The following is a 27737-nucleotide window of genomic DNA, read 5'->3' as shown; positions in this document are numbered from 1 at the left end:
AGGACAGGAAGTAGGTCCGCTCTAGGCAACCGCGGGCGAACGACTACAGTGTCAACAGTTCCACTTATTATTTCTCACTTTTACTCTCCTCAATTGTTATGGACTACACGTAATGAATGTAAAATAATAATTGTCTTAATTGCTGGCATATATTTTTCTTAAAAATAATAAAATTTACCAAAATGTGGTAGCACATTTGTGTTCATCACACGCTCCCCAACAGCAAAAGTGGCTCCTGACACTTAACTTGAATTATAAAAAAAAACTTTAAACTAACAAAGTCTCTTTACAGAAGTCCCTGGAATATTCCTCTTGCCCAGGTGTCCTTAGAATTCAGGCATCCTTCTTCCTGAGATTTCTGTTCGATTCAATAGCAAGGAACAACATATGAAACAGGTAAGTAAGGGCTAAGGGTAAGGGGAGAGGGGCAGGGGGGCTGGGAGTAGAGAAGAGGGTAGTACAGGGAAGGATATGGCGAATGCTGGACGTTGATGGTGTTCACCACAGGATGAGCCTGATAGGCTGGTTGACCCCAGGACGGGTAGGTGAAGAATGTGGTGGGACGTCTCTGCCTGCTGGACTGCCTAAGATGAGGCGGTGGCTTTGGATGGATGTCATCCCCTGGCTCCACCCTGGGTTCGTGCTCTGGGTCAGGAACCTCTACTGGATCAGGACTGGACTCAGTGACGTCAACTTCTTCTTGAACCTGAGGCATCTCCTGATCGTCACTTAGCTGAGTTAGGTCTGAGTCTCTTAACACGATTAGATCCTCTTCCGGAACCATGCCACTTTTTTTTCTAGGTTGGACACGAGCCCTTAAGACTTGTCCTAGTTCACTTGGACCGGAGCTCCGTTGCGCTCCACTTGGAACTGGTGTGACTGGAGAATGGCCCCCTCAAGGATATCTGGGTACACCAAGCCAGTAGAATGGCTCACCCTCTTCCGAGTCAGTTGCGTCAGGGTTCGGCTCTGGTGTCATTGGGCTTCCGGTGGACTTCTTGTTTCTCTTGGGTGGTCTTGTAGCCTGACTTTGGATAATGTCCACTGGCAAGTCGTTTACTTGTAACAACAAGTTCCTGTGCAAGGTGCGAACAGGACGGCCTCCCGCCTCTGGACTCACTTTGTAGACGAGGTTGTCGCCCACTTGCTCCCTCACAATGTAGACCGTTTGCTCCCAGTAGGGTTTCAGTTTGCCAGGGCCACCCCTTTCACTCAGGTTTCGTACCAGTACTCGGTCTCCTGTCTGTAGCATTACTCCTTTGCACCTTTTGTCATAGCTTGCTTTGCCTTTGGAACTTGACTGTTGACTGTTTGCATTTGCAATGCGGTATGCTTCTGTCATCTTCCCTTTCCATCTTTCTGCATACCCATGTGGTGTCTCAGTGTTGTTTTCTGCCATGAGACCAAAGAGAAGGTCCACTGGAAGACGAGGGTATCGACCATACAAGAGGTAGTACGGAGAGAAGCCAGTCGATTCATGCTTGGTACAGTTGTAAGCATGGATAACATGGGGTAGATGTTCCTTCCAATTTTGTTTCTCCTTTTCTCCCAGTGTACGCAGCATCTGTAACAGGGTGCGATTCAGTCTTTCAGTAGGGTTGCATTGGGGATGGTAGGGGGATGTCCTTGAGTGACCAATGCCTGCGAGTTCTCTTGGGGACTTGAATAACTCATTCTCGAACTCGTGACCCTGGTCGTGGTGGAGCTTGGAGCAGTAGCCAAATTTGGGAATGTAGTCATTGAAGAGGCAGTCTGCCGCGGTCTTTGCGGCCTTATTCTTGGTGGGATACGCTTGTGCGAACCTGGTAAAATGGTCCACAACAACCAGTATATATTTGAACCCACCTTTACAAGACTCTAAGTGCAGGAAGTCAATGCAAACGAGCTCAAGAGGGGAGCTGGATGTTATGCTACTCATGGGTGCTCTCTCGTGTGTCGTTGGCTTCTTCTGCTTGATGCACTGACACTTCCTTGTGATGTACTCTTCAATTTCTCTCTTCATGAAAGGCCAATAGAACCGCTCTCGAGCCAGGTTCAAGACTTTCTCCACGCCGACATGGCCCATGTTGTTGTGGAGGTGTGTGAGAGCGACCTGTCTGTAGAGAGTAGGTAGGACCAGTTGCTTGCGTCCTGCAGTCTTTCTATAGAGAAGGTCATTCTCCATGTGTAGCCGACTCCACTCTCTCAACAGTCTCTTTGTGTTAGTGTCAGCCTTGTCATCTTCTGTTGGTCTTATGTCCTTCTCTACCATGTCAATGACTTTTCCGATTGCTGGATCTGCTCTCTGCGATTGTACAAGTTGGTCATGACTGATTGACTGTAGGGGTTCTTTGACGGGTAGGTTTGGTGCGGTGAGGTTAAGGGCTGCAATCCATGCTACGTCTCCTTGCTCCGCTCTTCTGCTCCCTTCCCAAACTGCACATACGGCTTCCTCCGACAGTTCCTCTGAGCACTCTTCCATGAACCTGTCAATGTCAACGTGACAGCACATCTGCATCAATGTTTACTTTTCCTGGCCGGTATTTGATGTCGAAGTGGAAATCTGCCAATTGTCCGACCCAACGGTGTCCGACTGCGTTGAGCTTTGCTGTGCTGAGGACATATGTCAAGGGATTGTTATCTGTAAAAATGGTGAAATGTGGAGCATAGTAGAGGTAATCCTTAAACTTGTCACAAACTGCCCACTTGAGGGCGAGAAACTCTAGTTTTCCGCTGTGCAAGTGGTAGTTTTGTTCAGCAGGTGTGAGCGTGCGAGACCCGTACCCAATCACTCTCATCTTGTCTTGTTGGTTCTGATCTAGGACGGCACCAAGGCCTCTCTGGGATGCGTCCGTGTGCAATATAAAAGGGCGGGTGAAGTCAGGGTACGCTAACACTGGTGGCTGAGTGAGCATGTCGATCAAGCGCTCGAGGATTTCTTGGTGTTCTTTGTTCCACTGTATCAGGGCTCGAGAAGGCTGCTGAGTGTGTTTTGCTCTGCCTCTTTTTGACTTTGGTGGCAGTGTGTTGGACGGGACTTGGAGCAAGTCATACAACGGTTTGGCTATGCGTGAGAAGTCCTGCACATATGTCCGATAATAGCTTAGGAATCCCAAAAGCTGCCTGACTTCTCCGACGGTCTGTGGCCTTTTGTGTTTGAGTGCCTGTACTGCCTCAGTATCTTTGGGGTCCACCTTTACTCCATCTGCAGATACCAATCGGCCGACATAGCGAACCTCTTTACGGACAGCTCACGCTTCTCGGGTTTTAGCTTTACACCATGCCGTTGTAGGGCTTGGAGGACTTTCTGTAGCACTTGGACATGTTCATTGAACGACTTGGAAAAACAAAGCACGTCGTCAAGGTAAGGGATACAGCACTCGTCTCGAAGGGTGTCAAGCATTTCTTCCATGCTCCGTTGGAATGCTGCTGGGGCATTCTACAGTCCAAAGGGTATCCTCACCCATTCGTAGAGGCCCCACGGGGTAGTGAATGCTGTCAGGTACCTTGAGCCTTCTGCGATGAAACCTTGATGATAAGCTTTACCCTGATCCAGGATCAAGAACCAGCTGTAACCACCTAGCGAGTCTGTGAGATCCTGGATCCGAGGGAGTGGGTGTCTGTCTGGCACAGTCTTGTTGTTTAAGAGACGATAATCGATGCACAAACGTAAAGACCCATCCTTCTTCCTTACGCAAATGACTGGAGCAGCATACGGTGACTGTGACTTCACTACCCATCCCTTGACAATCAGCTCTTGAATATACTCCTTCACTTCCCTGTAGAGGGGTTTAGGGATAGAAGCATAGGCCCTCTGGACGGGTGTATCATCTTTGAGCCTGATTTCCATTTGTAGTGAAGGGATACAGCCTATGTCTGTGCTGCTACGAGAGAACGCCTCACACTCTTCCCTTAGCACCTTTTCAACTGACTCCTGTTGGTCCGGACTCAGGTGGCTAAGATCAACTGGGGGCAGCCGTGACTCAGTGGACAGTTCAGAAACAGAGGTGGCTGCGCTTACCTCAGCTGTGGTGATGGGGCTCTGTGTGGGTTGAGTCAGCTCTGATGTGTTTGTGGGTCGGTCTGTCTCAATAACTTTAGCGACATGTTGAATAGTACCCAGTTGTCCTTCAACGCACATATTAAACAAATATGTAAGACTGCTTTCTTCCATTTGCGCAACATCTCTAAAATTAGAAATATCCTGTCTCAGAGTGACGCTGAAAAACTAGTTCATGCATTTATTACTTCCAGGCTGGACTACTGTAATTCATTATTATCAGGATGTCCAAAAAACTCACTGAAAAGCCTTCAGCTAATCCAAAATGCTGCAGCAAGAGTACTGACAGGGACTAGAAGGAGAGAGCATATTTCTCCTGTTTTGGCTTCCCTTCATTGGCTTCCTGTTAAGTCCAGAATTGAATTCAAAATCCTGCTCCTCACATACAAGGTCTTAAATAATCAGGCCCCATCTTATCTTAATGACCTTGTAGTACCATATCACCCTATTAGAGCACTTCGCTCTCGCTCTGCAGGCCTACTTGTTGTTCCTAGAGTATTTAAAAGTAGAATGGGAGGCAGAGCCTTCAGTTTTCAGGCCCCTCTTCTGTGGAACCAGCTTCCAGTTTGGATTCGGGAGACAGAAACTATCTCTACTTTTAAGATTAGGCTTAAAACTTTCCTTTTTGCTAAAGCATATAGTTAGGGCTGGACCAGGTGACCCTGAATCCTCCCTTAGTTATGCTGCAATAGACGTAGGCTGCCGGGGGATTCCCATGATGCATTGAGTTTTTCCTTTCCAGTCACCTTTCTCACTCACTATGTATTAATAGACCTCTGCATTGAATCATATCTGTTATTAACCTCTGTCTCTCTTCCACAGCATGTCTTTTATCCTGTCTTCCTTCTCTCACCCCAACCGGTCGCAGCAGATGGCCGCCCCTCCCTGAGCCTGGTTCTGCCGGAGGTTTCTTCCTGTTAAAAGGGAGTTTTTCCTTCCCACTGTCGCCAAAGTGCTTGCTCATAGGGGGTCATATGATTGTTGGGTTTTTCTCTGTATCTATGAAGCGCCTTGAGGCGACTTTTGTTGTGATTTGGCGCTATATAAATAAAATTGAATTGAATTGAATTGAATTACCCAGGGCTGTTCTCTTCGGTAGAATTATTTTGTGTTTGGAGTGGTTAGAGATGGGGACATTAACAAATGGCCTTTTAGGGTTGTTGATCTCAAGGAGCCCTTCCCCAACACTCAGGTGTCTCAAGGCAGTGTTCTCATCGGGTTCGTACAGCACCAGGGGGTCACAAATGTCAAAACTTTGGGGTACTCTGCACCACACTTGGACTGCTTTTCCAGCAGCAATGGTCACATTGCTCTTCCCAATTCTCACTGTGGCTGGGTCACATCCTGCTCTTTGTGGTACTTGTATGAAGTTTACCATAGCCATCACTTGCTCTTCATCTGTACCAAAAGCTTTGCGTAGGAGACTATACAATAAAGCACTGGCCTCTCGGTCTGACTCTTGTGCTTGGATAATGGCGCCAAGCACATTCGCTCCCAGGAGGGGCTGTGGGAGTGACAGCTTACTGACAAGGAAAGGGGCTTGCACAGTAAGATTGGGATCTTTGTGACCAGCGAGAGTGACTGAAAGTTCGACCCACCCATCATAAGGAACTGCTTGTCTGTTAACCGCATAAACTTCAAGTCCATCATTTAAAAGCTCTTGGAGGGGTCGCACCAGATAGTTAGGAATAAACCGCTGAACCCACTGTCTGTCCACTAAACTCACTTGTGAGCCAGAATCAAATAACACTGTCACTGGATAGCCACCAATCAAACTCTTGAGAAGGCTTTTCTTTCCAACTAGGGGGACTTTGCCTAAACTTTGGCAAGAGGTTACCTGTTCCTTCCTCTGGTCTCGCTTTGGCTGCTTTCTTTTTAGCTTACTGCGACGTCTTGCACACTCAGTAGTAAGCTGTGCAGAGGAGGACCTTACTGGCTGGGACTGGGACTCTGCGCCGGCCTCTGGCTGTTCCTCGGCAGAGACCGATTCCAGTTTCCCTGAGTTTTGGTCCGCTTTAAATATCCCACTGCTCGGTGTCCTGACTCGCAGCATACAAAGCAATGACTACAGTCCTGCAAGTTCTGCTCAGTACACTTTGGACAAAGGAACCCTTTCTTTTGAGGAGGTCTGTTGGGGTTGGCTGGGGTTTGGAAAAGCGTGTTGGGAGGTGGTTGTGGGGACAGCTGGCAAGGCTTTGCCTCCTGTTGTTTAATTAGGCTGGCGACCATGTTAGTTAGAGTCTCTACTTGGGCGGCAAGTTGTTTGATTGTTGGTGAGGATTGTTCTTTGGCTATCTTGTCGTTTGCTTCGATCCCAGCACTTTGGGCTTGTGCACTCCTTTGGCAGGTGACTTGGCCTAACCTTCGCTGGTGTTCATTTTCATCACTGATAATCTTTGTGACCTCACTAAGAATCTCTTCGTCAGTGACATTGTTGTTTGAGGTGAGAGGTCTTAGTCTTTGTTGCAAGTCTGCATTCTTAGCTCCCAGGCCTTGATAGATTGTGTGAAGGAAAACTTCCTGGACGGTCCTCGGGTCATAGGAGATCTCAGTGTTGGCCTGCTTTGACCGAAAAAGAAGCTTCTGTTTAAGTCCAATCATGCGATACAGAAACTGCTGGGGCGTCTCTTGTTCACTTTGTCTAGCACACATTAACTCCTGGAGCATTTCAGTTGTCGCTTTTTCTCCGAGATGAGACCTCAGAAAGCCCTGAAGTTCATGGAGAGACAGGTCATCTTTGAGCATTAACATGTCCCAGAAGGTGCCAGGCTTCACAATTCTCAACACACCTCGAACAATTTCAGCCTCCACAAATCCTTCTTTAACTCCTTCATTAATCTGCTTGGTGAGACTGTTGTAGCTGATTTCGGAACTGTTGTCTCCAATCTGTCCTCCAAACACTTTGAATTCTCTGCGTGGCAAGTATGAAAGGTCTCTTACAGTGACTGACTGCTTAGGGCTAATCTGTATGATTGGGCGTGGTTGCAAATTGCTCTGCTGGCGTGCTACAGCAGGTGACTGGGCCCTTACAGTTCCACATAGTCTTAGCCTCTCACCCAGTGTCTCATACGCTTTCCTCAACTCCTCTAACTTTTGTGTTTCTGTGTTTGCATAGGGGTTTGGTGATATATCTGGTGGATCTTCCGGCGGTTGTGGGTCTAGCACGGTATTGGATGGTTGTGGACTTTGCATGGCATGTACTTCATTCTCACCAGCTGTTTGCACGGCAGGATTACTTCCCTGGATGACTAGATTAATCAAATCATTCAGCGTCAACAAATGACTCATGCCCTCATCTTCGAGTTGCAATAGTGTATTTGACTGCATGTAGGAGGTGATATAGTCCATACAACCTTCTTTATCATCCTGACTGAGCTGCGTAGTGTTTTTGTTTTCTGATGCGAGGCTCTTAACGAGTTCGAAGAGGTCTTGACCTTGGAGTGAAAACAAGCGTCTCCTGATATTCCAGGTGAGTTCCTTTCTCTCGGTCGACATGTTGTATGTATTTCTGATTATTCTTCAGCTCGATAGTGACTAGGATGCGTTACACTCCCCTCACTTCAGTATGGTTCCACGTCGAGGCAAAGGTCCCCTTTTCGCCGCACTACCTGGACACCTACTCGCTGGCTTGGCTGGAGTAGCGGCCTTGTCACGATTGTGTCGTGGTTCTGGTATCACTGGATCTGCCCTCCACGACTGTAGAGGAGAGATCCCGGACGAGCCCCCACAGTTTGTTACGGGTCCCAGGTGTGAAGACCACAATAACAAAAAGAATACAAATCTGTAAAAATAAAGGTAGAGTCTCAGAGAAAGAATCACAGGAGCACTCGTATCTTTTCCCGAATTGCGTCTGAGAGGACAGGAAGTAGGTCCGCTCTAGGCAACCGCGGGCGAACGACTACAGTGTCAACAGTTCCGCTTATTATTTCTCACTTTTACTCTCCCCAATTGTTATGGACTACACGTAATGAATGTAAAATAATAATTGTCTTAATTGCTGGCATATATTTTTCTTAAAAATAATAAAATTTACCAAAATGTGGTAGCACATTTGTGTTCATCACATCAACAGCTTAATTGGATGGACAAAATGTGAAGATGTAACGTCCAGTAGGAGAGGATTCAAGTTTTTTATTTGTCACAAACAGGTAACAACAACACATCACTACCAGCAGTAAAATGTTTAGGCTCAGAGCCTCAGATTCCAGCAGAGATGATTCATCGCAGACCAACATGCGAACCTGCAAACTGGTTTTGTAATTTTTTGCCATGTTAGGGCAAAATATCAAGAAGACCTGGATTTCCACTCAGCACAGAACACAGACATGAGGATGTCCAACATGTCTGTGGCCTGGGCGGGGCCCTTTCTCGCCAATATGTCTGTGAAGGTTCTCTGTCATTCAGGCAGAGGTGGAAAGAGTACTAAAATATTTTACTCAAGTAAAAGTACTATTACTTTGCTGAAATTTTACTCAAGTACAAGTAAAATTACCTGTCTAAAAATGTACTCAAGTAAAAGTAAAAAGTAGCTCATTTAAAATGTACTCAGAGTAAAAGTTACATAGTTACTTTTCTGTCAGCAGGAGGACAGCCGCTTCTGAGTAGTGCAAAAAAAGACAGTGGGATATAAATCTCAAAGTAGTTCTTTTTTAGTGAAAAGAAAAACTTTACAAATTAAAGTGCAGTGGCAGTTAAACTGCAAGTCTATACATGAAAATGGATAATGGTCACCAAACCAATCAACCAAACTGTCAGGTATCACAGTGTTTTCAATACAAAACCATATCATTCTTTCACATGAGAATGTGTTCTAAACTGTCAAATAAGAGAACAAGTACTGAACTGAACGGCAGCTGCTTTAAAACTGTTTTTTAATTTTTTAAACTTGGCCCTGCCCTACTGTACCTCTAGATTAAAGTTCCTTTGTATCCATCCTAGAGTGTTACTCTCTGAACCTCCTGTTAATTTTGAGGAGCAGTTGATTTTCAAAGTTAGTAGAGTTCATCCTTGCTCACTTTGCAGTGAACAGTAGTCCAGCACAGCTAAAGAGACGCTCGCTGGCAGCTGAGGCAGGCAGGCCAGTGTTAAGTTTGAGAGAAAGTTTTTTGACGTCCCTAATAAGACATCAATGCATTACATAGCTACCGCTGGTAAATTATACCAATATACCTCATGTTTTTTTTTTTATTGGACAGTAACAGGCTAGTTAACGGGAGGTTGCAAGTGCTAATTAACAAGTAACAGAAGTCAGCTGTCTTTGACTAATCTAAGGTAAGTGAGCGCTCTGTTATTCTTTTGCCTGCAGTGTGAACATATGTGGGTTAAGTAAGAAAGTAGCCGCTTCTGTCTTTAATTTAACTATTTTTTAAAATAAATTATTATTATTAACAAACAGGAAAAACGTAGGTAAACACATTTTCTTTTGGCAATTTACCAACCCAGTAAAAAAAATGTAAGTTGCGTGGACAACAACGTGCCCGATTACAGCAAGTTGCTAGTACCAACCAACGTTATCTGTGTTCTTCACAGATGTCTTAACGAAATGTGATTAATTTGAACACAGCCTTTTTGCTACCATAACGGTACGAGTTGTATTTAACTTACCTCTACATGCTTGCGCAGGTTTGATGTGGAATTTTTAAAAGCTGCTAACTCGGTCTCTCTGGGCAAACACAGCTTACACTGCATAATAAAGCTGTTGCCTTTCTTGCACTTGAAGCCGAAATGGTCCCTTAAATACGGCCAGGGGTTCACATCCGTTTCTTCGAGTTCAGGGTCAGCAGAATTCGACGGGGCTTCTTTTTTCACTGGATCCGTAACACCGATGTCAGACTCCATCTTTAACGTGACCTTGGCGCCAATTTGTTCTACTACCCATTTTTCCCTGCAGTATTTCCGAAGCGCAATGTTTTTTTGTTTTTTTTTTAATTTACTCAGTAACGGGTGTGATTGAAAACGTAGCGAACTACAATACTTTTTAAAAAATATACTTAAGTAAAAGTAAAATTACAGACTTGAAAAATTACCTTAAAAAGTACAAATACACAAAAAAAACTACTCAATTACAGTAACGCAAGTAAATGTAATTTGTTACTTTCCACCTCTGCATTCAGGTCATCATACTCTAAGACACTTGAAAAAAAGCATCTGGACATCTATAAGTTTCTTGAAGATGTTTCACCTCTCATCCAAGAAGCTTCTTCAGTTCTAGGGTCAAATGGTGGAGAGTCCCACTCTCAACAGGGCTTAAAAATCTGGGACTCTCCATCATTTGCTCTCAGAACTTAAGAAGCTTCTCGGATGAAATGTTTTCAAAAACCACAGGAGAAGATGAGTGGAGGAAACGCAGACAATTCAACGAGGAACAAAGGCAAACACACACAATAAATACACAGAGGGGAACGAGGGAAAAGCACAACAAGAGGGAGACACAAATGAACGTAGTCAAAGGAGCTTGCAAAGAAAAGCGTCTGGACTTCTTTAAGTTGCTTGAAGACGTTTCACCTCTCATCTGAGAAGCTTCTTCAGTTCTAAGGTCAAATGGTGGGGAGTCCAGTACCTCCTCTTTGACTCCCATCACCCTCTGGAACACAAACTTGGAGTAATTAGGACCCTACACCACCGGGCAGAACATGTTCCCTCTAAGCCTGAAGGGAAAAAGAAGGAACACACACATGTAAAGGAAGCACTCAAAACGTGCGGCTATCCTAAATGGGCGTTTATAAAGTCAGCAAAGAGGCACAGAAAAGAAGATCAGACACCAGCGAGGGAGGATAAGAAGGACAGACGCAACAACATTGTCATCCCCTATGTAGTCGGTGTATCAGAAAAACTCAGGAGAGTTTTCTCCAAGCATGACATCCCGGTGCATTTCAGACCCAGCAACACGCTCAGACAAAAACTGGTTCACCTGAAAGACAAAACTCCAAAACACAGACTTAACAATGTGGTGTGTGCTGTACAGTGCAGCGAGGAATGCCCAGACCTCTACATTGGAGAGACCAAACAGCCACTTCACAAGCGCATGGCACAACATAGAAGAGCCACCTCCACAGGACCAGACTCAGCAGTCCATCTGTATCTAAAGGTCAAAGGTCACTCTTTCGAGGATGCCAATGTTCCCATTTTGGACAGAGAGGACAGATGGTTTGAAAGAGGAGTGAAAGAAGCATCTATGTCCACTGTGAGCGACCTTCTTTGAACAGAGGCGGTGGTTTACGACTCCAACTGTCTGCCATCTATAATCCAGTTTTGAGTTCCCTCCCCAGACGCCTTAACGCCCACTCACATCCTGGGCCATCTGACCTCAGGAATTCATATGATAAGGTGGGGCCAGGTTTCACAATGAGCTCACCTGAAACTCTGGCTGATTGGGACCCACACCCGTTTTCACACCTTGGCTCAGGCGATTAGAGGATCATTAGGGGGTCCTTTGTCCCTCTGTGGGGGGAAACTCCCACTGGGTTTAAATCTGGGACTCCCCACTATTTGACCTTAGAACTGAAGAAGCTTCTCAGATGAGAGGTGAAACGTCTTCAAGTAACTTAAAGAAGTCCAGATGCTTTTCTTTGCAAGCTCCTTTGACTACGATGACCTGGATGACTAAGAACCTTCACAGACACAAATGAACGTAATTAGACCTGACGAGACACAGGAGGAAGCAAAACAGAACACACTGGCACTGGACACAAAAGTAAAACAGGAAATACATGAAAATAGAGACAAGGATGACAAGAGGGGACACAAGGAACACAAGGGAGGCACAGTAACATCAAAACACTAGAAATCATCAACAAATAACCAGAAAATAATAAAAACGATGAATATTAATAATCATTAACAAAAACACAGAGTCAGTAGACTCCAGACCATGACAGTGACTTTCATTGGCAGCGAGCAGAACAGACAGGATTAGAAATGAGTTCATCAAAAACAAAGTCAGAGATGCTGAGATGATAACATTTCCTGGGAATAACACCCCAGGAAATATAAATCTAATAAATTAATAGTTATTAAAAGGACAAAGACTCATTGCTGTCAGATTAGATTTGATCCTCTCAGTGATTCTGCACCATCTGCTGGTTTTTAACACAAGATCATATTTGATGTTAAAAATAATACAGTAGTACATTTGTAAGTATAAATGAAAATGTAAACATGTTTTAAATATTCAAAAATAGATTCTATTGGTGATTTTTTTTTTAAATATATTAATATATAAATTGACATGGATACTGATTAGGGACACAAAGTCTTTAAACAGTGAAGAAAAAATATAAATAATAAATAATATAGATCAAACAACAAAATATGAAATTGTTAAAGTCATGTTTGTGTTTCTTGCTTGTTTGATTTGTCAGTCTAAATTAGAAATGAAGAAAAAATTTCACAATGTTCATATTTCAGTAAATATTTCTTCAGAAAAATAATTTTCATGATGTTTCAGATTCTTTAGATTTTATATTATAAATAATGATGAATTAATTTATACTGTTGAAAAAAGGTATTTAATTCTCATTCAAATTGCAGCTTAATTACATTTAATTTCTGCATTAATTCAAACATACACCGTATATAATCAAAACAAAAAAAAATAATAATAAAACTAAATAATAGATGTAGTGCCCTTCAAATTATTCCAATGACATTTTTAAGGATTGTGAAGTCTGTGAAAGAAGTATAGTATTGATTAAAACATGAATGAAACACCTGTTTAAAAACTGATACAAAAGTGGAAATTTCATTGCTGGAATTAAATCATGTTGAATTATGTTGAGTTGTATTTTTTAGGAAGCAAAATAAATATTTTATTTCATGATGTAAAATCATGCTGAGTGTTCCTCATGTGAGCCATGATGACATGAGGTGATGACTGTGTTTGATATGAAGCTGAATCCAGTGTATGTAGTGAACTTTGTGCTGTATTGATGAGTAGTTTAGTGATCAGAGTCCATGTAGTTTCCAGGATCAGACTGAATGCAGTGCAGTGCTGGAAGCTGCTGCTGACTGTGTGAATGTGTGTCTGTGCTGCTTGTTGCTGCTGTCAAACTTCAGATGAGCAGGTAGTGAAGCCCGTGGTGAGCGTGTACCCAGCAGCATCCAGAGCCCACCTGGAGGGGAACAGCTCCCTGCTGTGTGTGGCCTCAGCCATGTTTCCTCCTCTGGTCCAGTTCTCCTGGAAAAGACAGAAGAAGAACGGCGGAGAACCGGAGGAGCTGCCCCCTGCTGAGGGAGAGCAGCTGGAGCTCAGAGAGTCGGGACAAAGCGCCTCCATCTTACTGATCCAGGAGCAGGACACCAACACATATAAATACAGCTGCTGGGTGAAGCACGAGGGGGGCACAGTGGAGGCCCAAACACAACAAGGTAATGAAGGCTTGGTGACTGTGTTCAGCAGTGATTCAGCTTCATGTGGAGATGCTGTCAAAGAGAGCAGAGCAGCAGAGGACTGACATTTCTCACTGCAGCTCCAAACATTTGACTCCTTTTCTGTTTCAGAGCTTCCAGCTCCAGCAGCCTCCTGTCCTCCAGAGAGAGAGCCAGCAGACCTGCCAGCTCTGCAGCCAGCTGACTGTAAGATCACCTGCTGCCTCTCTGCATGGACAGCTCCAATGTCCAATGAGGGAGCTGGAACAAGTTTAGGGACTCAGTCTTAAAGTTGCACTAATTGATCAAATCTTCATCCAACAAGCTCTGATAAAGCCACTGTACACTAGCTGCTCAGCACCAAACAGCAGACAGACCATAATATGTCAGAGATCAGTTTGTTAGCTGCTTGTGGAGTTCTTCTGCCCCCAAGTGGACACAAACACTACATCAATTCATCCACTTGAAGAAGAAGCTGTGACTGTTTCTATTTGGACTTTTTCTCCTTGATCTGAGAGGAATAACCCGACTGTCTGTCTGTCTCTTTGTGTCTGTCTGTCCTTCAGTGTCCTTCCAGTCTCAGTGCAGGGTGAAGCTGCTCTGCCTGCTGTACACAGTGCTGATAGTGAAGAGTCTGGTGTACTGCTGTGGACTCTCTCTGCTGATGATGCTCACAAACAAGGGACCGTCCACCAACTGCACACATGCTGACTGACTGTTTCCTGCTCGCCTTTTCTCACCATCAGATCTCATCAATTCATCTCATTCATCACTTTGATCAGTATTGTGTTGATGATGTAGTTCATTCCTCTTCTATTCTGCTTTTATATTGCATTTTTATGCACACTCTATTCTAAAGTAATGTATATATGGACAGTTATGGATCAAATGGAAATTCCTATAATAAACTGATCACTGATCAAAATAAATGTGATTTTTATTGTCTAGTTTATTTTGATTTTTAATTTGGTCATGTATTCTAAAACAAAAAAATAAAGCTTCATATTTTCTCATTGTTATAGTTATATTATTGTCCAGAGTGAGTTTTTTCATGCATTCAAAAAACTTCAAAGAATCTGTGATTTATGAAACCATGTTAACACTTGTTTGTCACATTTACATCTTTAGTTTTAAATTATATCCATTTCCAAACAGAACTCCTGCATCAGAAGAAGACAAAAGTCAAATGAATGATCCAAATGTACTAAAACATGTAAAATATTTAAACACAACTTTTAACCTAAATCATCTGAACTGTGACTCAATAGGTTTTTACATTGTGTGGATGAAAAGTTCGTCAACAGCGACACCTGGAGTTGTTTTGTGTGTCAGAGAACACCAGACCTGTGCTTCATTAATACTTAGTGATACTTTTTTCAAAATACAATTTTGAAAATATTTTAAAACAATAATGAAATAATTATGATCACAACACCTCACACTCAACATTTACTTTTGAGGTAAAAGTATTCAGCAGATATTCATTTTGTTTTATTTGCTCTTTTTAAAAGTACTTTAAGAGGTTTTTAGTGCTGTTGGTATATATTAAAATGGTTGACATAACTGGCAGATGTGATGTGTAAACGTGAGGTCAGAGGTCAAATGTGACATGACATTTGGATGCAGGCCACATGTGAGGTGCAGAATCCTCGTATTACTTCCTAAATGTTGCCAATACGCACAAAGGCAGCAGCATTTTAAGCTTTAATCCTAGAGCTGAAAGACATTTTATGAAAGTTTGACATTATTTGACCTTGAAGAAGAGCTCAGAGGAATAAAGTAATCTCCATATATATATATATATATATATATATATATATATGTATATATATTCTCTATATGCTGTCAGTGCAAAAAATGGCATTAAGAGACATAGTTTTAAATAACTTTACATACCATTATCATAACTTTGACCTTCAGATCAATCTATTGACTTTGAAGGTCAGAGGTCAAATATGACATGACATTTTAAACCTTTACACTTTACTTTCTCTAAGCTGACACGGCACTTGTGTTTCTTGTAGGTTATGAGGTTTTATGTAAATATTTTTATTTATTTATTTATGTATTTTATAAATCATTAAGCTGACCTTGAACATGACTTTACTCTACAAAGCTGAAAAATAAGTTTTATCAGATTTTATTCAAAAATTTTTAAGCACACACACACACACACACACACACACGTGCTACCAAAAACACATTGTCCTTAACACTAATAATAATAATAATAATAATAATAATAATCATAATAATCATAATAATAATAATAAAGGATTTCCTGTATCTGTCTGCATGTGTCATATTAACGACACTTCATGTTAGAAGAAGTAAATATGTTTCAGTAAATAAGGTGCAAAAGATGTTTTTAAATATTTATGAACTGAAACAAAGAGACTGTTGGTGAATACGCACAAAGGTTTTCTTCAGCTTTAAGAAGTCTCTGTTTTTCTAAGAATGAGGCAACAACGGGACTTTTGTGATTCTGTATCGGTGGTTTCATGTTCTGTTGATCTGATAACAGGAACAGATGTACAGGAGGCATTTTTGTAAACCCTCCCATATGAAGATAATAACACAAAAATCTATTAATTAATTAAATTAAATAAACAAGAACACAAACGACTGCACTAGTTTAAAAAACAAAGGTTGGACAAATGTGATATCTTGCATAAATTGTGACATGTGTTGATTGTTATACGTAGCTGCATATGTGCACAATGGTTATTATTGTGCAAGGTTTTTTTAATGTGTCACTTTTTTTCATTGTAAATGGTCACCAACGAACTCTTGAGTGGGGTTTTTCACCTCTTCTTTTATTTCATCACAGTTGTTTTGAACTCATCTGTGAGTTGTTTCTCTCACAGATTAAAAACACTGATCATTGCAGACGCAGCTGAAATCAGACCGACTTCCTGGAATCGTTCTTTAACCAGTGCGTGTAACTGTCAACATATCATTAAAGTGAAAAACCGCAGCTAACGGTGTGGCGGCTGCAGCGTCGAAACCCACGCAGCCCATCTGCTGCACGAGGAAGGAAGTGCTGACGCACTGAGATAAGATTCACATGCAAGAGCTCTTTTTTCCACTGAGCCCCCTCCACCCACTCAGAGTTACACTCAAACAAACAATATTAATGACCCACTTTCAGCTGTTTTTGACCAAGTGATACGAAACCAACAAGCCCGCCGTACATACTAGATGGCTATGATCTGAATATAGTTGAATACTGAGAATATGAATTACCTAGAAGTTAAATTATCATGAAATAAATTAAGATACCTGTCATATTTATGGTTTGTTGACTCAGGATGTGTTGTGCTCTGTCATGACTTCTCCCTCCAGCAGCCTTTTGTCTCGAGACCACTGCTGTGAAACGGCGTTGCATAAATAAACTTATTTGAACAGTTCACATTAAGTCTGTAAAATCTGTTTATAAATTCATGCTTGAAGATTTATTATTTATTATTTGAACCAGATTACAGATTTGGACGGTATATTTTCTGTATACTATTTTCACTACTTGAAAGTGTGTTTATTTCTTAACTTAAAATTGTAAATTTAAATTTTAGAGGAAAAATTTAAAATGTTTTTCTGGTCAGTCTAAATAAGTCCAATTCTGGCCCCCGGGCCTCATGTTTGACACCCTTGGTCTAAAGGTTAATCTAATTGAAAAGACTCAGTAACTTTCTTAAAAAAAAACTTAAGTGAGTTCTCAATTTGCTTTTGTTTTACAGTAAATAAAATATTTTTGTACTTACAGAACTGTTTTTGTTAGATGTGGTTTAATAATTTTCTGTTCACTGTTACTGATGTTTTAAATGTGTTGTAATGTTTCTGCCACATTAAAGCAAACTCAGAGAAACTGCATAGGAATCAAAAATAAACCGTATATGAAAAACTTCATTAACAAGTATTACAGGCTCAATTTTTTTGAGCTTCCTATTAATTTTTGGCCATTTTATTTCTCTATGAATCAGTTATTATATTCGGTTAAGTCAAAAGTATCAAAATCTGATTCTAAAGAAATATTTTACTGGTGTTTACAACAAACTAGCTTTTCATATATTTTTCATAGGGAATTACTCCACAATAATTATTTTTGTAAGCTTACTTTGCTACAGAAGACATAAAAAATGAAAAACGATATTTCAAATAATTTTTTCTTGAAGAAAGTCTCGTGCAGAAATAGATTTATTAAAATTTGACACTATAAAAGAATAAGTCAAACGGACAGAAGTAAATCTGTAACAGCTAAAAGCTGAAAAGAATAAAAAAGATGTTTTTTCTTACAGTGACAAAAAAGTATTATTAATAAAACAATATTTAAAATATGAATTACATAAAATTACTAAAAGCTTCTTTTGTGAGAACTGTTCTCCCACATGTTTTTGATAAATTATACACATTTTAGGCTTTAAAAAAATGTTTCTTAAAAAATGGTGATATAACAGGTGTTATCTCTGCGTGAGATACTCATGGGGTTCTCTTTTATTTTGACGTTATGATTTTGTGTTCTTTTCCAAAAGCTTCATGTATGTATGTATCGAATAATCATTTTGTACCAATGTGTTTTCCTTGGCACAGTTTGCTGCTGTCTATAAAACACAACAAGCGTTTGAACTGCAAACATAAGCAAAGTATTTTTGTTTTTACAAATTAACAACAGCTTCTGTTTCATGTGTGCGATAGATGACAGGAAGTTTTCTCATGAGGACAACTGTGTACAAAACTCTAATTATCTACAATAAATCACATTCATTTTGAAGGAATATGTCACTCAAATGCAAAGTATTGCTGACAGTGAACATTTCAAGTCTGTCAGTAGCATAAATTCATCATGTATATATAGTTTTAACAGATGTAATTGAGACATAAAAGCTGTTTAAAGACAGTCAGTTAGCAGGTGTGCTGTTGGTTGAACGTCCCTTCTTTCTCGTGATCCCGAGCAGAGAGAGTCCACAGAAGTACGCCAGACTCTTCGCTATCAGCACTGTGTACATCAGACACAGCAGCCTCTCTTTAAACCAGCGTGGGGGAGGCGGTGGGGGAGGAGAAGGTCCTCTAATCTCTGTAAAAGAAAAGGAAAGAATTAACAAAGTCATGTCAATGACCTTCTCTTCTGAATATTCTCTGAATGTTGAATCACTCAGTCATGAAGTGTTAATTACCTATTTTGTTTTGGCCGGTCACTTTGCCTTTCTCATGGTTGACTTCACAGAGGTATCTATATGAGTAGATATCACCCTGATCGAGCACCGTGATGGAAGTGATGCGTCCTGGCTCTTTGATTTCCAGCTGCTCCACCTCAGCTGGGGGCAGATCCTCCAGCCGGCCGTTCTTCTCTCTTTTCCAGGAGAACTGGACCAGAGGAGGAATCATTCCTGAGGCCTGACACACCAGGGCGCTCCTCCCCCCGAGGCTGGTACTGTTTGCTGCTTTGTAAGCGGTCACCTCGGGCTTCACTGTTGGCTTATCTAAAGTTTAACAGCAACAAGCAGCACAGACACACATTCACACCGTCAGCAGCAGCTTCCAGCACGGCTTTCAGTCCAATCCTGGAAACTACATGGACCATAATCATTAACCACTCATATACACATACACAGTATGTTCACCCACTTATGTACTGCACATATGTACCATGATTTATCACAAATCTTCTGCAGTTTTATATGTGCATCTTAATAACAGAATTTAATTTTTATCTATGTATACAGAAAATTAAAATTATGTCATTCATAATCATTATTATCCAAAATTCCCTGTGAATAAATGGAAATATACAGATTATGTTGGTATAATAGCTACAGTGAAATATTGCTATGAATTATGGCTAAAGAATCCACAATACTAAGTATATGACACAAATGCATTACTAGTCTACAATGACATAAAGATACATATTAGTTTATATGTGTATCTTGGGAAATCACTGGCCTGTTTTTTCCAGATCAGACTAGTTTGTGGGTTTTATCTGAATCCCCTGCAGGTGAGGTCATGAAGCCTTGTCGTCAAAGATAAAGGAAACGTCTCTTAAATCCACAAGACAATGTTTGACTTGCTCTGCTGCACCTTTAGAAGTGCAAAGTAATTTCTGCTCATGTGTATGTTTTACTGCTCACCGGCTCACTATTTATTATTTTTATTTCTTTATCTACTTTTTTAAAACAACTGTTCAGCAAACCAGCTGTCTCTGCTATCTTTGAATATATTTGCTTCATGTTTGTCATAGTTGCACAATCACTTATCAAATATCTTCAAGGATAACTTCCTCTCATTCTAAATAGCAAATTTCACATTTGCGCTGTTTTGATGAAAAATCATTGAAACAATACACAACAACTACCAAGAGATGTTTTCTAGCACTTAACTCACTTTAACTGTTAAGTCTAATATTTAGTAATAAATCATTTAAACCTTCTCTAATGAAGGCTGAGGTATGGTACCGGCAGCAGGTCTCTTCCTAATTGTCGCATCCTTCATACAGTTATTTTATTTGGTCATGTTAAACATATAAAATTGAAGAAATATATTAACACCATGAACCAAAATGTAATTATATGTATGTGTGGAATATGTTTGTGCCACATCATTTTACAGATGTTACTACACCACCTTCTAATCACAGGATTCTTCACAGTTTGATTATTTTTTTAAACAAGCTGCTTAAATATGGCTCATCGTTCCATCAGCAAAACCTTTAAATGCAAAATGATAAAAAATAGAAACATTTTTAAAAACCTATTTGTATTTTGCGGTGCACTGCATAACTTTCAGGTTTAGATGTAACAATTCAACTACTCAATGATATATAGATAGATACACAACACAGAGACAAATAACAATTAAGAAACATCCGGTGACACAGATTTGTGATCAGATATGCTTCTAATCTGTCATAATTTCCAAACTTCCTATCATATCTTAAATTTGATTTAATTAACATTAGACATTGTGCAAAATTAAGATAAAGAAGAGAGAAAGAAAATCTCCCACAGTCCTTATGAATCTAATTTTCTTTTGCCAAGAGAAAGACAGAGAAAGCAGAGTCTTACGTCTCATTAGAGCTCAGCTGTTTGAGACCAGAGAACAAGTTACTAAATTATTTCGTACACTTCTTTAAATGTCTGCAGGGTTTTAAGATGGAAAGCACACTACATAAAAAAAGCTTAAATACATTTCTGACACCTTTTAGATTGTAGTTTTAAAGTTAGACTAAGTGCACTGCTTTTTTAAACTATTTTACAAACATTTAAAACATTTAAAGGCACAGAATATAAAAACAGTAAAATCAAGTAGGTGAAATACATTTTAAGCCTTACCTGTTACATAGAGCTTTGTTCCAGAGCCAAAGATGAGATAGCTGTTGGACTCAGCACCGGATCCTCCCACACTGAAACACACTGATACAAAAACCTTTCTGCCGTTGAGTTTGTCAGCTGAATGAGCGTAAAGTATCATATTTCACTTCCAGGAAAGGTCACATGGAGTTTATCATTTTGGCTGCTAACTGCCTTGAAACTGTGCTTCTCTTGGATAAACTACAAGTAACTTTTTATATTTTGTTTCTTTACCTTTTTCTGAATCATAAAAGTTTTTTAAAAAATTACAGATTAGTGGGTTATTATTATTTATCATCACCAATTTCCTCAAATCCTGAAAAATAACAATATGGATGATCTCTGGGATTTCATTTATTGGAAAATCACTAAATGTGTGTGTGTGTGTGTGTGTGTGTGTGTGTGTGTGTGTGTGTGTGTGTGTGTGTGTGTGTGTGTGTGTGTGTATTTGGCGTGAGGGCTTCTTTGGGTGGTGCTGGTGGGTGGATTCTGCTACCCGGCAGTTATAGGAGTGCCTGGTGTCCAGCGAGAAGCAAACACCCCCATGATAAACATGAGTGCGACGCAGATGGCTCTCAAGGAGTTGATGATAATCAGAGATACATCAAGTGAAGGCTCTCCTTGGTCCGTTACTGACCCGTGGTTCTCAGTGGTCTCATGGAGAGTGATTTTCAGAACGGCCTTAGCACTGAGACTCTCACTTCCTTGATCTCTGACCACAACAGTCAGCTCTGCATGGTCATGGGGGACATTATCCAGACTAGCGTTGGCATGAATCTCACATGTTCTTGGCTCAATCAAGAAGAATCCTTCTTCGTTGCCACTGACTATAGAGCAAATGAGCTCAGCATTGACTCCTGTATCTCTATCAGTTGCCCTAACCACAGTTATTAAGTGTCCAGCCTCTGTAAACTTTGAAGCATTCACATCTGCAGTGAAGTTACACAGCTGAGGGACCACAATGACTGGAGGGTTGTCATTTTCATCCAGAATGTTCAGAATAACTGTGGCATTGCTGAGCAGTGCTGGTTTTCCTGCATCCTCTGCTTGCACAATAAAGGCTATACGGCTAACATTCTCTCGATCAAATGTGCACAGTGCATAGATAGCGCCATTAGAGGGGTCAATGGTGACATAGGTGGAGATAGAACTGCCGTGAACAGCGTTCTCCAAGACGGAGTAGCTCACCTGCCCATTAGAATCCAGGTCAGGGTCAGTGGCCAAGATGGACGTCATATATGCTCCAGGGGCATTGTTCTCTGATTTAAAGATCTCATATTGCCCCTTCTCAAAACGTGGTGGGTTGTCATTTTCATCAGTTACATGCACAGTGAAATGTTTGACAGTAGAAAGACTTGGAGTCCCTCGATCCTCTGCCACCACAGTCAGGCTGAACTCTGACCTCTTCTCTCTGTCTAGAGACACATTGGTCAAAATCATGTAGTTGTTCTCATGAGTTTTCTGCAATTTGAAGTAGCCTTGACCACGAAGCTTGCACTCCACCTCCCCATTCAGTCCAGAGTCCAAGTCCTCTACCCTGACCAAAGCAACAAATGTGTCCAAAGGCGAAGCTTCAGATACATAAGCTGCATCTCCATTCCCCTGGGAAGACCCGAGAGTGATGCTGATGTCAGGTTTGTTGTCGTTGACGTCTACCACTTTGACCAGGATTTTGCAGTAACCGGGATAGGGGTTTGGACCCATGTCCTGTGCTTGCACATCGATATTATAAGAATTAGCAGTCTCGTGATCCACGAGCCTGATAAGAGTCAGGTGACCGCTGTCGGGGTTAATTTTGAATGTCTCCATTATTTTCGGAGAGTTATAACTGCTAAATGAGTAGACTATTTTTCCGTTTGTGCCCTCATCCATGTCCGTTGCTTTTACGTGAATGACCAGAGTGCCAACAGGTGAATTTTCTGGCAGATTGATGAAATATAACGACCGGTCAAAAACTGGACTGTTATCGTTTGAGTCAGTAACACTGATTTTAAGGAGGGTCGAACCCGTTCTCGGGGGAACGCCCCTGTCAGAGGCCGTGTATTGAAGTTCGTAACCAGAGTGCCACTCCCGATCGAGCGCCCTTAGCAAAACCAGCACAGCATATTTAACCCCATCAGTCCTTGACTGAATGACAAGCTTAAAGAAGTTGTTTGGTTCTAAGGCATACGAGTACAGTGAATTCTCCCCGACATCGGGGTCTGTGGCGCTGTCCAGGGGAATGCCCGTTCCCACGGCTGTGCTTTCGGAAATCTCAATTGGGATGACTGCGCGAGCGAACTGAGGTGCGTTGTCGTTAATGTCCAACACCTCCACCTCGATGAGAAACCGTTGGAGGTGCTCAGTGGGGAGTGGTAGCACATCGAACTGAATGGAGCAATTCAGATTCTTTTCGCAGAGTTTCTCGCGATCAATTTTGGTCTTGATGCTGATTTCTCCGTCCTGCTCGCTCACATTGAAGAAAGACGAGCTTCCTCGTTGCATAGCTCTAAAGCGGAGCGGCACCGAGCTCGGAAGTTTAGCCAGGACATCCGCGGCGTCTTCTTTCAAGCGGGCAATGACAGTGCCAACCTTCTGCTCCTCATAAATCTGATATTTCAGTGTCTTGCCAGTGATGTGCTGCGTCGCCAGTGCCAAAACCGCCAGAACTTTCCACATTCTTGGTAGAAGGAGCCCCTTCATTTTGGTCTCCTTTGTATTTTGCTGAACTCCGAAATAAGTCCAAAAAAATTGCTGCAAAATGCAGTGGAGATCTGTTCCAGTTTCAACTTATTAAATGCTGAGCTCGCTGATTCAGTAGCTGCATTGCTTTCTCCACTGGGCAAGGGGAAAAACACCCGATTGTTAAATGTAAGCTTGCTTAAGTTGCTCTAATTTCCATAAAACCATCCGAATGTTTTCTGTCTGTTCTCCGTTGTCATACAGATCTGTTGCAGGCATCCAGTGTGCGGGGGAACCAGCGGAGTTCCACTGAAATCTCTCCTCCCTGCCTCTGGTCTGTGCGCCGTGCGCTCTCTTTCGCTCCCTCTCTCTATTTGAGGTGCCTCTGCACACAGAGTTGCCCAAAATTACCGCCCCAAATGAACTAGTTGTAGATCAGCCACAACCCTTTATTCACATCCCAGGAAAGACAAACGATCCTTAAATCAAAAGCTGGCTGGTAGCCACTCAAACTCCGAAAAGAGAGGAAAGGGGAGGCGCAAGAGGGAGGAAAGGGATAAAGTGGGATAAACTAAAAAGGAGCATACTGAAATTGCTTCCCCTGTTGCTATAAAACACCGGGAAGGTTTACGAGTTTCTCGCTTCGGGTCTGTTCTCTCCAGACAGCGCGGAGACACAAAGGGTCTAAATTATCATTAAACAAGAAAGATATACAGTCACATTCATCTTTAGCTTTGTAAGTCCCTATACTTGAATCACTGATAGACACACCTAGTCGAGCTATAACCAGTTGTCACCACACACACTCCTGCTGAATGATTGACGAGAAATGAATAAAAGCACAAAGAGAAAGGGAGAGAGAGATCCAAGGTTTACAATGTGCACAACTGGGATGTGCATTCTGGAGACAATCTGGCGCGGTTTGTTTGGCACCGGGACCCAGCGATTACAGCCGACCAAACAAGACTCCAGCGGAGCCACGAACCCCACACAACTGTGAGGAAATGAGTTGTCATGGGGGATTGTAGAGTACCAAGCAGCTTTTCCAGAGCTGTACTCGCGTGTTCGCTCGCGTGCTTGTGCGTGTTTCTTGTGTGTACGTCAAAAAAGACTGAGAAAAGTCCCGGAGAAGCTAATCACATTTGGAGAACAAAGTCATCTCTGGAGTTTATGGAAGAAGGGAGCAAAAGAAAGAGAAAGTGGCGGAGGGGGTGCGGGTGCGCGGGGTCTTAAACACTGCGCAGACTAAAAACAATTAATATATAGAGGGGATATAATCTAAGTAAAAAGCAGATGGAGGCTTAATACATTTAGCTGCGCTGTATAACCCGAAGAGCCGAGCAAACATGATCTATAGTGCTTAAGGACACCCATTGAGCTGCAAATATTCATTCTTTACAGCAGGTGCAAAGATGCCATGTCTCTTGGATTTTGGTTTTGTTTAACTTCTTCAGCTCCCGTCCCCAAAGATAATTTTATTGATCCATGGATTGTTCTAAAGCCCAGATCAGTCTCCACAAATGCATGCGATCAGCACAAACAAACAAATAGCTCCAGTGTGCAGCTCTCTTCATTATGCTTGCCTAACAATTGCCTCTGTGTGTTCGGGCCTTGTAGTCATAAAGTAATAGTGTGAATTAAACGTCTGCCGCCAACATTACTGACAATCCACTGCCATATCCCCCTCCCTCGAAGTCAACAGGCGCAGCAGGTGGAGCGGCCTTAGAAATCTGCGTCTGGACCCCGGTCGCTTCAGATTGGAGTCAAGAGGAATGCATGTGGTTGTGTGTGCGCGCGCGCGCAAGTGAGCAGTGATTGTGGTGGTTTGGTTGTAAAGGCACGCGAGCATCTGTCGCCTCGTCTGCCCGTTCTTTGTCACATTATTCAGTTAGCAGCGATTTGGTGGATTCCATTCCGGAGGGGAGGAGTAGGACCACAAAAAGGTTGGGAATTTGTTTTCACTACGGAGGGAGGGAGGGAGAAGTTGATACCTCCCCCTGCACACATACACACACTCACATAAACACACACATACATACACAACCACCCCCATAAGGGCAATGATTGTTATTCATCAGAGCCCCCCTCCCCTACTTTTTTACCGACTTTACTGACTTGTGCGGTAGGAAAGGTGTATAAATTATTCATACCTTTCCTCAGCAAGACCAGTACAAAGTGTCATTTTAACTCTGGGATGGTTATACTGTATGGATGACCAATGCATTTGCTATTCTATTCTGTTGTCTGTGAAGGTTCTCAGTCATCCAGGTCATCATAGTCAAAGGAGCTTGCAAAGAAAAGCGTCTGGACTTCTTTAAGTTGCTTGAAGACGTTTCACCTCTCATCCGAGAAGCTTCTTCAGTTCTAAGGTCAAATGGTGGGGAGTCCCAGATTTAAACCCAGTGGGAGTTTCCCCCCACGGAGGGACAAAAGGACCCCCTGATGATCCTCTAATCGCCTGAGCCAAGGTGTGAAAACGGGTGTGGGTCACGATCAGCCAGGGTTTCGGGTGAGCTCATTGTGAAACCTGGCGCCACTCTATCATGTGATTTCCTGAGGTCAGATAGCCCAGGATGTGAGTGGGCGTTAAGGCGTCTGGGGAGGGAACTCAAAACTGGATTATAGATGGCAGACAGTTGGTGTCGTAAGCCCCGCCTCTGTTCAAAGATGGTCGCTCACAGTGGACATAGATGGCTTCTTTCACTCCTCTTTCAAACCATCTTCACAATGAGCTCACCTGAAACCCTGGCTGATTGGGACCCACACCCGTTTTCACACCTTGACTCGTGTGATTAGGTAGAGGATCATCAGGGGGTCCTTTTGTCCCTCTTTGGGGGGAAACTCCCACTGGGTTTAAATCTGGGACTCTCCACCATTTGACCTTAGAACTGAAGAAGCTTCTCGGATGAGAGGTGAAACGTCTTCAAGCAACTTAAAGAAGTCCAGACGCTTTTCTTTCCAAGCTCCTCAGACTACTTAATGTTAAAGGAATGGTTGGCTCAACAGTGCTCTGACTTTTTGCATTTACACTTAAATACATTTAAACAAAATTTTTAATAATAAGATAGGATTACTAATAAATGTTTTTTGTTGGAAAAGGGTGATTATATAAAGTTTAGTTTTATTTTGCAATATCAACAAAAATGCAAATATCTTTATATTATTCAGTTAAATTATATCTATACACTTCTGAATCACTACAACTTTCACCTCAAGGCACTTCATATGGTAAGGGAAAGACCACACGGTAATAAAGAGCAAAATGTACATACAGCAAATATACATGTATACAATATTTATTAATGACATAATAAAAAAGATGTGTTTAAATAAAAAATAAGGATAATTAAGGAAAATAAGGATTAAGCTGGCACAAACCTGTATTTGTTTACAGTGAAAAGATGAAAGATGAATTTCTAAAACCTCAAAGGAAAAAGAAATGAGGAAAGTGCTCAGGTGTCTGATTTCTGCTAGTCTGTTGGTTTTTGTTCAGACTGCAGAGATCATTATTCACTGTGGGTACTCGACTTCAAACAGGAGCAATAATAGGTGGCTGAATGAGCAGAGCTAATTCTTGCAACTACCAACTCACAGCCATTCTGTTTTCTTACAGCTGAGAAATCATTTTTCTGTGGATGGTTGAAATCTGAATAAACATAACCATTATTCCTGTTAACAGTCAGAATCACTGTGAGCTTTTCTCTCTCTTTCTTCTGGTACCAGTACACAGTATTTTTGCTACACAACTCAGTTCCTGCACAGCTGATGGAGACTGATTCACCAGCTCTCCTGGTCTGCGATAACTGCTCCTGAATCAGCTGTTCTGCGGCCATGGTAACCAGTGCTGTAGAGACACAGACAGATAGATGAAGGTTAGTGTGACAGTGTTTGTTACAGGTTGACTTTGTTGGCTCCTGATTGGCTGGAAACACTCACCTGAACACAGACAGCACAGAGCAGCAGCTGGGAGGAAAAGCATTTTGTGCAGTGGTGTTTCCTCTGGTGAACCTGGGGAGAAGTGGCGCTCTGATGCAGCTGAGGCCAAACAAGGACGAGCTGTGAGATCAGACGAGGGCCACGTGGTTTCTAACAGGTCCTCAAAGCTCCCATCAGCCCCTGCAGTGCGTAGATTAATAATATTAGATTTTAAATAAATCTGCATTTTAAATCCTCCATAAAACATTGAGAATCTTCTCTTTTCCTTCTTTAAACTTTTCAAAGGTTAAAAGCTTTGTCCAAGACTCATATTTTCAAAAGAGCTCAGAGAAACTTGACACGATTAGGAGAAGATTTTTAGTGTTGTATAAATTAATATATAAATAAGTATA

At 41.9% G+C, this 27737-nt stretch overlaps 2 protein-coding genes and 1 pseudogene across 2 annotated transcripts; 1 reads left to right on the top strand and 2 right to left on the bottom strand.

Annotated features, from left to right (window-relative positions):
- The first annotated feature begins 12843 nt into the window (after positions 1–12843).
- LOC146368580 (uncharacterized) lies at positions 12844–14375 on the top strand. The gene is made up of 3 exons (XM_084912327.1): positions 12844–13405; positions 13538–13612; positions 13972–14375. The coding sequence occupies exons 1-3, from the start codon at positions 13054–13056 to the stop codon at positions 14118–14120; spliced, it is 576 nt and encodes a 191-aa protein (XP_084768453.1). The 5' UTR covers positions 12844–13053; the 3' UTR covers positions 14121–14375.
- A 3217-nt stretch (positions 14376–17592) lies between these two features.
- LOC146368578 (uncharacterized) lies at positions 17593–27541 on the bottom strand. The gene is made up of 5 exons (XM_084913568.1): positions 27346–27541; positions 26918–27253; positions 20731–20871; positions 18577–18882; positions 17593–18476 (listed from the first exon to the last, which is right to left on the bottom strand). Exons 1-5 carry the CDS (start codon positions 27386–27388, stop codon positions 18301–18303), a joined length of 1002 nt encoding a protein of 333 aa, XP_084769694.1. The 5' UTR covers positions 27389–27541; the 3' UTR covers positions 17593–18300.
- Positions 21154–24017, bottom strand: LOC146368579 (protocadherin-18 pseudogene; annotated as a pseudogene).
- Positions 27542–27737: the final 196 nt, after the last annotated feature.

Source organism: Perissodus microlepis, chromosome 18 (genome assembly GCF_051167445.1).
Source record: "Perissodus microlepis isolate ML-2025 ecotype Zambia chromosome 18, ASM5116744v1, whole genome shotgun sequence".
Lineage (NCBI taxonomy): Eukaryota > Metazoa > Chordata > Actinopteri > Cichliformes > Cichlidae > Perissodus > Perissodus microlepis.
Note: the sequence above shows the minus strand (reverse complement) of the source record. Positions and strands in the feature narration are given on the sequence as shown.

What these genes read in the sequence shown, in the direction of transcription:
- LOC146368580 (XM_084912327.1), top strand. Translation starts at nt 13,054, where the DNA reads ATGTGTGTCTGTGCTGCTTGTTGCTGCTGTCAAACTTCAGATGAGCAG. An exon ending in GGAGGCCCAAACACAACAAG is followed by an intron (nt 13,406 to 13,537) that starts GTAATGAAGGCT and finishes TTTCTGTTTCAG; the next exon opens with AGCTTCCAGCTCCAGCAGCC. An exon ending in AGCTCTGCAGCCAGCTGACT is followed by an intron (nt 13,613 to 13,971) that starts GTAAGATCACCT and finishes TCTGTCCTTCAG; the next exon opens with TGTCCTTCCAGTCTCAGTGC.
- LOC146368578 (XM_084913568.1), bottom strand. Translation starts at nt 27,388, where the DNA reads ATGCTTTTCCTCCCAGCTGCTGCTCTGTGCTGTCTGTGTTCAG. An exon ending in TCTGTGCTGTCTGTGTTCAG is followed by an intron (nt 27,254 to 27,345) that starts GTGAGTGTTTCC and finishes GTGTCTCTACAG; the next exon opens with CACTGGTTACCATGGCCGCA. An exon ending in AACAAAGCTCTATGTAACAG is followed by an intron (nt 18,883 to 20,730) that starts GTAAGGCTTAAA and finishes GTTAAACTTTAG; the next exon opens with ATAAGCCAACAGTGAAGCCC.